This window comes from Amaranthus tricolor, chromosome 3 (assembly GCF_026212465.1).
Source record: "Amaranthus tricolor cultivar Red isolate AtriRed21 chromosome 3, ASM2621246v1, whole genome shotgun sequence".
NCBI classification, from domain to species: Eukaryota; Viridiplantae; Streptophyta; class Magnoliopsida; order Caryophyllales; family Amaranthaceae; genus Amaranthus; species Amaranthus tricolor.
The window spans coordinates 7,238,839-7,251,782 of NC_080049.1; the positions used below are offsets into that span (position 1 = coordinate 7,238,839).

At 31.6% G+C, this 12,944-nt stretch overlaps 2 protein-coding genes across 2 annotated transcripts; one reads left to right on the forward strand and one right to left on the reverse strand.

The window, feature by feature from the left end:
* Nucleotides 1–4,810: 4,810 nt before the first annotated feature.
* LOC130808290 (uncharacterized) lies at nt 4,811–7,577 on the reverse strand. Its single transcript, XM_057673769.1, has 5 exons — nt 7,120–7,577; nt 6,973–7,059; nt 6,811–6,847; nt 5,399–5,453; nt 4,811–4,881 (listed from the first exon to the last, which is right to left on the reverse strand). Exons 1-5 carry the CDS (start codon nt 7,575–7,577, stop codon nt 4,811–4,813), a joined length of 708 nt encoding a protein of 235 aa, XP_057529752.1.
* Nucleotides 7,578–10,055: 2,478 nt separating this feature from the next.
* LOC130807312 (uncharacterized) lies at nt 10,056–12,622 on the forward strand. The gene is made up of 2 exons (XM_057672470.1): nt 10,056–11,011; nt 11,832–12,622. Exons 1-2 carry the CDS (start codon nt 10,636–10,638, stop codon nt 12,347–12,349), a joined length of 894 nt encoding a protein of 297 aa, XP_057528453.1. The 5' UTR covers nt 10,056–10,635; the 3' UTR covers nt 12,350–12,622.
* Nucleotides 12,623–12,944: the final 322 nt, after the last annotated feature.

Sequence of the window (12,944 nt, forward strand, 5' to 3'; positions counted from 1 at the left end):
ATTTTTTTTTTTTATGTTGAATTAGTCGATTGGATATTCTGATGTTTTATGGTAACCTGTTGGATCAATCCGAACTGACCCGAAACCCGGAGTGATCCGACCTGAAACTGAGCCGATCCGAAACTGACCCGACCCAAAAATGACCCGACCGAAATTGATCCGACCCAAAACCCAACCGATCGACCGTTTTCCCAGGTCTAGTCATTATCATATCTACTTCATCCAACTGCAAGCAAAATTGCACATTACATAAAAAAACTAGAAACTACACTTCTACCATAAGCACTAAAAAGTAATATGAAAAAGATTTGAGGGATAATAAAAATAATAATGATTCTTACTTGTCCTTTGATTTTGTTGTAATTGATCTAAGACTAATGCAAGCTGAGTGAGAATTTTTTGATTTTGAGCTCTTAGCTTTTCAACTTCATTTTCTTTCAAAAGTTGGGAAGTAACCTCATCATTTCTTTTTTGTAATTAGAAAATAATCTCATCATTTTTTCTCATAACCTTATCACTTTTTCTCTCTACAGACAATAGGTAGGATTTAAGCCCCATAACATCACTGTTTCGTAATTAAGCTTCAATACCAAACACGTGAGATCTACTAACCCCATGACCATAACCAACAACACGCTGATTAGGTTTGTCTTATTGACACATCATCTCATTAAAAACTTCTGTCTCAATCACTAATACATATTTTTTTGCAATGGATCTCCTGAGCTCAAAATCACTAGCTCTGTTCATAGTGTTGAACATCCTATTCTTCACTTGTACTTCATCTCACACTATCCCAGCAGAATCATGCAATCCGAATTTGAGCCCAAAACAAGTGTCCAAAAGATACCCTTAAATTATCAACAGCGAGGAATGTAGTTTAAAACTTGATATCAACAATCTGCAAATAAAGTAGAAGACTAACGGAGTAATATCACTAAGTTCTAAGACTAACAACACTAATCTAGTAAAAAAGGTCATCACCAAGACTAGTGCACCCAACAGCTCGGTTATAGATTGTAGTAGACTAGTACAATAAAGATTTGTATATAATTTAGTACATAAAATCTCAGTGGTAGTGTTTTAACAAACTCCAAATATGTGCACTATAGAAAGGTTAATCCCTTTAGCTTTAGCAGCATACTATTGCACCAGATCAGCTAAATAATATGCTAGAAGAAAACCTACGTGAAAGAATTGAAAATTGACTGTATATTTATTTATGTAAGTCACTAGTATCAGGGGGAATTGGGATAATCAAACCCAAAGCCTCTTGGGTAATTACTCAGAATCGTAATTCCTAAACAAGAATCGTAATTCACATTTTATGTGTACATTGCTTGAGAATTCGGATTGACACTCACTTGTTGATAGAACAAATAAAATCTGCACAAGAACACGATATAAGCGTTGTGTGTACATAGCCCTTTTTTCATAGTCTCTTGGTATTTTATCATTTAAGACCCGCTTTTCTTTTGATCATACTTTTGACATTTGTATACATAGAACAAATTAAATGTGCTTTAGGGAAAAACAATGGTATTTTTAGTTCCCATAATCCATCCTTTGTTCATGGAAATACCGAAAGAATACCATCCCAGTGGCAACAGTTTAATGTTCTAACAAGTGAAGGCACTATTCAATGAATAAACTCTACTTGAGTCTAATCCACTACATTTGCAATAACCTTGCCCAACCTAAATGTTAATATATCAGAAATGATTTTATGAATCAACGTGCTACAAGAGATTGACATGTATTGCTTAACAGTAGATCATACAATTAAGGACTTTGAAAGACGTTGAGAACTGCATCAGTAATATCAATTTTCAAAATCTGCTTGCTTTTTTAAAAAGGAAACAATTATGCCATCATTCCATAGGGTTTTGTCACTTCATTTTTAGAAGAGAGAGCATTATAAACATCATCAGGAGTGCTAGGAGCACAACAATAAAACATCACCACACTAGCAAATCAGCAGTAATCAGCAAGAAATACAGCAAAGTGAAATCATTAGCCATTTAAAGTCCGCTTGCTATCGCCCTCTGTATCTAATGGCACTCAATGGAAATGCAGGTTCCAGCTTAACACATCACACACTCATCTATAGGTACCCGGTAGAGGAGGGATGTAACCACTAATTCCTTTTTTCAACTTAACAGATCTACAACGATTTCATGAGAAGTTTCAGAGAGAATATGTCAGATTTTCATGATGCTGGTGTCATAGTTGAAATCAAAATTGGTCTTGGCCCAGCAGGAGAGCGATATCCGTCTTACCCACAAAATCAAGGATACTCGTAAATCCCACAATCAAATTTAACGTAAAATTCTTCAATAAATCCCACAAAAAACCAAACAAATAATTCTACAAACTACAAAAAGATGAAACTTGTGATAACTATTCGAAATCAAAAAATTGAATTCCAAAATTAAAACAATTAGAAATGGTAAAGAAGGTGAAGAACATCACACAAATGGCAACAAAATCATAAGAAAGTTAAATCTCAAATTTAATGCAAAATTTACCTCAGGTTATGTCAAAGGTAATGTCTAAGAAGGGAGAATGGAAAACATCAATAGCAGAAAATCTCAAATTTCAAATTCAATACAAATTTTTTAGGATTTTTGTTTTGCGAGTCAAGCAGCCGGCAGCCGGAAAGGCGGATCACTACTGGCGACACAGCTGGGGAAGGTGGCAGCGGCAGAAGGCAGTGGAAGGCGGCAACAGGGTTGTGGCGGCCGCAAATCTAGGTTTTTCTTGGGGTTTTATCTTTTGAGAGAGAAAGGATAGAGGATTCTGATATTCTAGAAAGGCAAATGTCGCGCGTTTCATTATAGCATGAATTACTTTTTTCTTTAATGGTATTGTTGACGCTTTTAGCGTTATTTTCGACACTTTTAACCGTCTAAATAAACTGTCGAAAAACTCCGTGTTTCTTTTAGACACTTGCTTAAGCGTCTAAAAACTCCTTATTTTCTTGTTATGCCTATAGTATATAATATATATTGTTAGATTGATCCTCATACATAATACTTCAATCCCCCACTTATCCATAGAAGAGATGACAATACTAGAGTTTCATAAGTCTCATAATATCAAATTTTAGCATTATAATTCACAACTACGAAACTAAAATGATGCCGCAAAATTCTTTTTTGCTTTCTCTGAGTTTGATTAAGTTATTTGAGTTACAAATTAGCCTATAACGCATGGTCATGTTTTAATTTTAGTTCTTAGTTGCAAGTGGTTCATATATCAATTCTATCAAGATTAAACGACTTATTCAATCTTGTAAACCAATACCACCACCAAGAGATTGGCTGGCCCAATCATTGCCTTTAAATCTACGATTTAAGGCGACATTTGACAAAGTTAAAGCTAGAACAACTCATTAATGTAGTAAAGGATTGGCCATCACTAGTGGAAAAAACCTCATTTGCTGCGGTTTTTTAGCTATTATTTGCTGCGGTTTTGGCCCCAAGCAATAGTGATAGCAGCAAATGGCCTATTTTAAATGCTGCGATTAAAAACCGCAGCAAAAAAGGGCATTATTTGCTGCGGTCAACCCATAACCGTAGCAAATAAAGAGGAGTACTTGTTGCGGTCAGTCTCAAAACCGCAGCAAATAGTTAATTTTTTTTTTTTGCTGGGTCAGTAGGCTCTCCGCGGGCCGCGGAGATTTGGGGATGTTCCACAAAGAAAGATTTATCTAATTTGGGTTAAAGTTTATATTCATATGGTGTCTTTTAACCCTACTTGAGTGAAAATGTACTTGTTTTCAGTGCATGAACCCAAAAGAAAATAGATAGATATGTAATAGACATCATACATCAGATCATATCTAAAAAAGTCTAATTCCTCCTTTCAGATACACTACTAAGTTGGGAAGTACCAAGAGGAGTTCTTTGTTAAAGTATGCAACAACTTTTCAAGTGATTGTTAAATTCTTAGTTTAAATATTCACCAACACGATTTGATTGAACAACCTTTGATTTTCTTATCAAGTTAGTTTGCAATTTAATTATGAATTCTTTGAACTTTCCAATGGATTTTGATTTTTGTTGCATAAGATAAGTTAGTGAATCCATATATCCTTCTCTAGGAATACTACTCATTTGTCTACAAACATTTGTATGTATGAGTCCTAAGATTTCTACAGCCGTTTCCCTAAAACCCGTGAAAAGTGATTTTTGTCATCTTACCCATTAAACAATATTTGCATACATCTAGTAGCTCATCGTCATTAAATTTAATTTTATCCTTATAGAGCTAATGTGGCCTAAACGATAATGTCAAGAGATATGTGGGATTTTGATTATTTGTCTTAGCTCTTTTCTATTCTGGGTTATACATTTGATTGTCATACAAAATCAACTGGCAACTTTCATTAAGCATAAAAGATCTTATATTTATATATTTAACAATCAATGTTATTTATAGTATAGAAAAAATCCTACTCTATTCAACACTTGGATTGAGATTCCAAGACTTGTAATACTAAGCTTAAAATGACTTTCATTTCGCACAATCACAAGAATACCTAAGCAAAATAAACATTTTTACTTGAAGTAGAAACATGTTGTTTCTAGCTTCAACATACTTGAGGCACATGTGGTTCCAATAAACAATCGCATTGATCTGAAAGCATCTTTGCACTTCTGTTACAGAAAAAACAATCAACAGATAAATAAACAGAATTAACTAATCAGAGACTAAAGCCAAGTCGATTTTCCTATGACCATCAAAAAAACCGACTCAACTTTATGTTTTGAAAAATAAGCCCTGAAGTTAATTTTCAACAATTTCCTTAATCAGACTCTATGTACTCATTATAAATACCAATTGTATCTAGTGGTTTCCCAAAGCTAATATTTTTTCCTAAGGACTCAAGACAATCCATAAGTTAATCATTAATATATTATGCATACTCTAGCCATTTTCACTAATATAAACTTATTTTTATTAAAAATAGAGTATGGTGTTATCTTAATAAGTACTAAGAGTGTTTTAAAATCAATTTTTTTAATTTAATTAGCATCATCATCATACCCAGTGTATTTCGATTATATACTATTACAAATCATCACTTGTGTCACAGTAGCAGTCGTGGCACAAGTAAGAATTTCCCATAGCTATGATGTCCAGCAACGGGAATTTAAGTTAGAGACTACCGTGGCAAAAGTGATCGTGGCTAGATTGTTGCCACGGGAAAAATATGTTTGTGGCATAAACTCTTTTTTTTGCTACAGTAGATCTTGTGGCTAATCTTATTATCTGCCACATAAATTAACCCGTGGCTACAAATCATTTATACAATTAGACTCGTAAATAAGAAAATTCAACTAGTATTGTGATCTAATGTTAACAATCAATAACTTTCTTTCCACACAAATACCTTGAATAGGATTTGAACTTAAGACCTCTAGGTTGGTATGCCAATATTCCAACCACTAAGCCATCAATTATTTAGTGATAATCTAAGTAATGTTAATATATTTATAACATAACACTCCTACCACCTAGTGTATTATTATTATTATTATTGTTATTATTATTATTATTAACTAGTTGAACAAAATTATTAAAAGTAAGTTAAACAAAATTATAATTAGTTGAACAAAATTAGTTGCAAAATTACTAAAAAAAATTTGGTCAAATAATATTCCTAAATGCAACAAAATTAGTCTTATATTAAAATAATATTACTCGTATTAATATATATTACTTAGCTAACACTTATTAGTTATTAGTATATATTACTATAATATTAGTTGTATATTACTATATTATTTGTTGCATTTGTATATTATTACTCGTATTAGTGTATTATTAGTCGTATTAGTGTATCGTTAGTATAATAATAGTTGTATTAATGCATTATTAGTCGAGTTAATGTAGTATTAGTACATAATTAGTCGTATTGGTATTGAAATTATACATCTCAATTATAATTATAAACCAATAATAGTGTAAGATACTAATCTAATTTTGTAAATTTCTTCAAATTGTAATCAGTCGTACTGTAATATTACTTGTTTTAGTGCACTATTAGTTTATTATTTGTTATGTTAGTATATTATTAGTTTTTGTCTGCCACAAAAAAATTTCCCGTGGCATGATTCATGGCGAAAGTGGTTGTTTGCCACGATATTAATTTACCCGTGGCACAAGTGTTTATTTGCCACGATATATATTTACCCGTGGCATAATTTGTGGCACAAGTGCATCTTTGCCACGATATATATTTACCCGTGGCAAAAATTTTGGGTATGATTGTGATATTATCTTGAAACCTATTTTCTCGTGGCAAGATTAAAACTTGCCACATATTTTGAATTCCCGTGGCATAATTAGTGGCACAAGTGACGATTTGTAGTAGTGATAGGATTAGCTATGATCAGGGTTTAGAGAGGGAAGAACGGTGGTAGCTCATACCCATAAAGGAGAGTGCGGCCAAAGAGTCCCTTGGTTTGATAAAGATCTATAGATGAATCCTCAGAAAAACAAAAGAAAAAATAAAAAATCTCAACAGGCTAAAACACCCCTATAAATAAACAGATACATACAAATAAAAAGAAACTAGGTGAAAAACGAATAAAAAAGATATAAAAGGCATAGGCAAAAACAAGAATACCAAGTAGAAAGGAAAAGAGTATCAGTAGTCTAAAAAATGGATAAGGCGCCTCCAACTACCCTTATCGCTGCTCAAGTCCTTAAAGAGGTGTAGGTCATGCAAATCATTCTTTATTTGTTCCTTCCACGTTCTCCTAGGTCTTCCTCGACTTCTCTTACCCTCCACTATGATACTTTCGATCCGCCACACGAGGGTGTCAGAAGTCTTTCTCTGCATATGCCCAAACCATTACAATCTATTTTCACGTAGCTTTGCAGAAATAGGTGCAACCCCTAGTTTCCCTCTAAATTCTTGGTTTCTGATCCTATCTATCTTTATGTTACCCGCACATCTACCTTAGCATACGCATTTCTGTGATTTCCATTTTATATTCAAAAGTCTTCTTTACAGGCCAACATTCAGTCCCATACAGCAAAGCAATCCTGATTGCGACTTGATAAAATTTACCTTTCCTATCACATAGTACCCCAGTGGCTATTCACCATTTGAGCCAACCCGCTTGTATACGATGAGTTACATCTCCATCAACCTTCCCAGTGCTCAGAATAATCGATCTCAAATGCTTGAACTTAGTTGTACCGGCAACAATTTCTTCACCAATGGTCACCTTTGGCTCCCCTATCGACGATGTCCTACTAAAGTCGCAACACAAATATTCTGTATCCGAACAACTTATGCGCAACCCTCTACTTTCTAAAATTTCCCTCCACTCTTCCAATTTATTATTAACTTCCTCTTTAGTTTCTACTACCAACACAATATCATCAGCAAATAACATGCACCATGGTACAGTATCCCAGATCGATTTAGTAATCTCTTTCATAATAACTGTAAAAATGAAAAGGCTTAGTGTCGATCCCTGATGTAGTCCCACTTTCATTGGCAAAGACGTTGTTATCCCCACTGGTGTTTGAAATTTAGTCCATACTTTGTCATACATATTCCATATAGCCTTGATGTACCTTTGTGAAATACGTCTAGCCTTAAGGCTATCCCAGATGATGTCTCGTGGTATACTATCATATGCTTTCCAAGTTAAATAACACCATATGCAAGTTTTTCTGTCGCTCCCTATATTTTTCCATCAGTCTCCTCAAAACATGAGTAGCCTCCGTGGTTGACCTTCTTGGCATGGAGCCGAGTTTGTTCTCTTTGATCACTGTCTCTTGTCTAATTCTCCTATCTATCACTCTTTCTCACACTTTCATTATGTTTTTTTATGTAATTAGCATTGATGTTTATTTTACATTGCATTGTCGAGTTTTTTCTTGCCTTGTATTATTTTTTTTCATGTAGGCTTTTCTCGAGTCAAAAACTCTTTGATAGTATTATTATATATGGTTTGCTATTTTTTATTTCTTTCTAAATCCTGATCATAATTTCTATAAAAAAAAAAATGCCTTAAATGATGATAATAAAAGGACAAATCAATTTGACTCTATCTATAAACAAAGTTTAAATAAAGGTTTAGAAAAACGGGGAACAAGGTGTCGGCGTAGAAGAAGAAGGTTAGTAAATACAAGGAGAGTGTTAGTGCGAAATTACCGGTAATTCCGATTGACTCTACACACTTGCACTTTCAATACTTTGAGCTTTTGCCCCCACCACCTACAAATTTCATTTATTATTTATTATTTACCTCCAAAAACAACTCTTTACATTCAAAAATCAATTTTTAAAATTTGGATCACCAAAAAAATTAAAAAAATATATGATCCTATTCTTCACCAAAAATAGTGTGACTGTGTGATATCCTTAACAAGTCGTTTAATCTAACTTTAAAATTTGTAGAGAAATAAAGTGAAAATCAGTGATATAAAGATTAAATTTTGAGATTTATCTCTAAACTATATGTTATAAATTATAATCAACTAGTTTATAAGTCTGTGTAAATATATACAGTGTTTAGTATAGAGACAATATATAAAAAAAACTTTTCAATGAATAATATAAGAAAAAAAATCTTTTTTTTAAGAGTATGTAAATACTATATATTTTAATAAAGTTATTATTTTGGATAACAATATAACTTACTTACTAAAATATTTAATTTTATTTAGCTCGTAAATTTTACTAAAAGATAATCTTTATGGTCTTTTAAAATTCAAATGAATAAAATAAACTAACAATTTATGAATGAATGGAGCTTATTTTGGGTCGATTTATGTTTAATTTGGTTTTAATTATAACCTAATTTAAACAACATTTAATAATTTAAATAAATATATTTTTTAAAAATTAATTTTTACATACATATAAAATGTTTTTTGAATATAATTAATTTCTTAAAGATTCTTACTGTGGTATAAAGAATTGATGTAATGAAATCTTTTAATACTTATCTTATTTAGTTTTAAATATATTTAGAATAATAAATTTACAAGCAATCAATTATAGCCTTACTAAAAATACTTATTTGTTTTAACTTTAAATTTATTTAGAAAAATTTGAAAAAACTTTAAGAAGTTTACATGTGTTATTTTTCAAATCTTTTATGATTATAATGTTATTATGACTTTAGATGTTATTAATTTAAGTCGTATATTTAATCTTGCTATAATTTTTTTTATCGTGGTGTTATATTTTCTATTCTAATTTTATTTGCACATCCATATATTATCTTCAATTTAAGAAAAGTGGGTAAAAATAATATAAGTGTGTATGTAAAAATTAGAAAATATTGTAGATGAGATGCAAAAGAAAATTACATAATTAGAGAAGTGTGCAAATTCTAGCTCAAAAAAGTAAACTTAATGAGACGGATTACAAAAATGAAACTTACTCTTTAAACCATTTAGGAATCCAATTTTTATTTGTCGCCATCTTTTTTCTATAATTTTCAATTTTGCAGCTACCTCTTAAAAAGTTCTAATTATCATGAAACTCTACGTTTGTTCAACATACACACAAATCACGTGATTTTCATAAATATTCTGGACATAATTTTAAATTTTTTTAACGGTATATCAATTTACTCATATTATTAATTATTAATGTTATTAAATATTTTTAGGTATAGTAATACTTCTATATCAATTAAAAATTCGATAAATTTAAAAAACTGTGAGGAGTCATCAAACAAAAACTATCGATCGAGCAGGTACGTGAAATACAACCCATTTTTAAAAAATCACTAAATTTAAGAAAATTTTTAAAATCTTACATTAAATTAGTTATTTAGACATTTTCAATGTTGAATTTACTTTTCATATTACTTTGATATACAAATAATTAATTCAAATTGAGTTGAGAAAGTACAGTTTAGCTAGAGAAAAAAATTAGATAAATAAAGACAAATAAGTTATAATAACTCAATGAAAAAGGTAAGAGATCTATTGACTCAAGTAATTTTTCCCCAATTATCTAGATGATAATACGCATCCCTCATTTTGTAAAACTTTCTTTTCTTGGGGTCTAAATTGATAGTGTGTATTCCTCCTCCCTCTTCGCTACCTCTTCCTTTCGAATCGTGACTTGTGCGAAACACCAGACAATAGATCATAACCATTTAAATATTATTTTTTAATATATTAATTAAAAACACATCCGTTCACCCAAAAAAATCTAAACCTGTACCCATAAATTCAAGTATTCACACGAAGAGTAGTATAAAAACCTCATCTCTTTACACCCATCAATCAATTCCCAACTTACACCTTCGTAGTTCCATTATTATTCATTACTCCTACAGACTATACACTACTACTTTTTCTCTTTCCATTTCCTATTTCCAATTCTAAAGCACCCAAAACGCGTCGTCTGACGTTTCCTCCATCCCATTCCCTTTGATTCTGCGCGAAAGCTGTCTTCCAGATTCCTCAGTTTCTGAACCCACCTACTCACTATTTACTCTACTTCTTTTCTTCTCCTCCAATCCCATCACATTATACTCTGAATCTTCAGTTCTAATTAAAATGTACTACTAATAATCTAGTACTAGTATTCATTCTCTGGATATAATTGATTTATTTTGGATTTTTTGTTTGATTGAATCAGATATGGGAAAAGGAAGTAGAGATTGGTCACAGATCTATGCAATTTACGGCATGGATGAATGGCAGACATTTTTGTTTTTACTTTTTCATGCTCTGCTTTTTTCTCTTCTTTCTATCTTCATTCTTCTTTACTTTGCTCCTGTAACCACCACTCTTTCTGATCTCCGGCTATTCTCTCTTCTTCCTGGAGGATCCGCCCGTTTTGCGGCTGGTTTTTTCGGATCCATCACGGCGTTGATCGCCGTGTGTTTGTTGTTTGCTGCCGCTAATTTCTTATACTCCGCGGTTCCTCTTCGTTGGGAGATCTCTCAGCGTATGCTCGCCGCTGTCACTGACTGGTCTAATGTCAAAACTGCCCTTGATGTTGGCTGTGGCAGAGGTATGTACTCATATCATACATTTAAATTAGGTTTTTGAAAAATATAATAATGAGTATTTTAGATATATTATTACGCCTTAAAAAGCTCGTTTATGTAATAATGAAAATGCTAAATATAATAATTATATTATTAATGGTTGATTTGATAAAAATTTGCTGATCTTTGTGTAATTTTAAATTTCTATACTACTAATTTTTAGAATTTGTAATTTAAAATTGATTTGTTGTAAATTTGATGATGACATATGTATTTGTGAGAGGCATTAGACTTTTCATGTCAAAGATTTTTAATTATTTTATGCACACTAAGGCTTACATTAAGATTCTCTTTAGTTAGGTAATTTTTATTTATTCAACTCAAATAATGTTTAGTGATTATAACTGATTTTTAGTTATAAATTATATTCAAGTTATATTAATTAAAACTGATTTTTATTGATTATAATTAATTTTTACTGATTTTAATTGTAAAAGTACAGATTATAACTAAATTTTACTTATCAAACTAATTTCTATTGATTACTATTTTTTTAAGATGAATTAAATAGAGCATGAAGAGGAAAATAATCAATCGATAAAATTTTGTAAGGGATGAAAAAGATTTTTTTTAGTGCTAACCATATTTTTTATTTTTAAATAATTTATTCAATTTTTTGATGATCTGTTACATTTATGAAAAAATTATTGATAATTCAAAGAAAAGTAGTGCGAGAAAACCATAATTATAGAACGAAAGGAGTTTTTATTTGAACTATAAACCCTCCTCTTACTTTTCGACTGAGCAAAAGTTACTGATTAAAGAGAGGTGCAATATTTACAGGAATCCTGTTAAACGCCGTCGCTTTACAACTTAAAAAGCAAGGATCATCGGGCCGGATAGTCGGGCTAGATCAAAAACGGGCCATAACGTTACGCACCTTGCGTACTGCAGGTCTAGAAGGGGTCCAAGAATATGTCACATGCCGAGAAGGTGACGTAAGGAGACTCCCTTTCGGAGACAATTACTTCGACGTGGTGGTTTCAGGAGCAGCGATAAGACGGGCCGGGTCAAAAGAAGAGAGGGAAAGAGTTGTAGGAGAGGTGGTGCGGGTCTTAAAGCCCGGTGGGGTAGGGGTAGTGTGGGACCTACAGCACGTGCCAGAGTACGTGAAGAAATTACAAGAATTAAGGATGGAAGATATACATGTATCAGAACGCGTCACTGCATACATGGTTAGCAGTCATATTGTGTCGTTTAGGAAGCCTTGTTATCAGCAGCAGCAAATGGTGGGACCTACCTTTTGTTATTCTTATGGTGGGGAAGTCAGACTTGATTGGAGATGCCATAATTTGTGTTAATTACGTTATTAGCTGTAGTTGTAGAAGCGAGTAGTAATTAAATAAACACCTTTTTTCTAATTTTTATTTTCCGGGAATATTGGGGAGGCGAAGCCAAACCAAAAAAAATATAGTATATGACTCGATGAGATATTCAGTATGTATTATATGGACATGGACTTAGTATTATGTAAGTTAATGGAGTCAAGAGCGAAGGCTATTGACCTGTAAACTGAAAATTAAGAAAGAATGCATATTATAAATTTTATAGACTCAATTTATTTTAGACTTAAACCCAGATATATTAATATTCTCAAGAAGTGAGATGTAAATAGTAATATAGTCATATATATATATATATATATATATATATATATATATATATATATATATATATATATATATATATATACCAGAAAATATTAATATTATTATTGATATTAGATTATTTTTATCATCATGTACTACTATTCATTAGTCTCTTGAACAAGTTCTACCTCTTTTTTGTAGATTATTTTATAACTTCATGAATTTCAACTAATTTGGATTATTAAAATAGGATGTAAAAGTTTTGTATGAATTTACTGTACACTGCACTTTCCATTTAAAGAGTATA

Bases quoted from the DNA above. Each gene is read 5' to 3' on its own strand.
- LOC130808290 (XM_057673769.1), bottom strand. From the start codon at position 7,577: ATGTATGACAAAGTATGGACTAAATTTCAAACACCAGTGGGGATAACA. The intron at 7,060-7,119 runs GTGAATAGCCAC...AGTCGCAATCAG, and splicing joins CAAGCGGGTTGGCTCAAATG to GATTGCTTTGCTGTATGGGA. The intron at 4,882-5,398 runs GTATTTGTGTGG...TTGAGTCCTTAG, and splicing joins AAGTTCAAATCCTATTCAAG to GAAAAAATATTAGCTTTGGG.
- LOC130807312 (XM_057672470.1), top strand. From the start codon at position 10,636: ATGGGAAAAGGAAGTAGAGATTGGTCACAGATCTATGCAATTTACGGC. The intron at 11,012-11,831 runs GTATGTACTCAT...CAATATTTACAG, and splicing joins TGATGTTGGCTGTGGCAGAG to GAATCCTGTTAAACGCCGTC.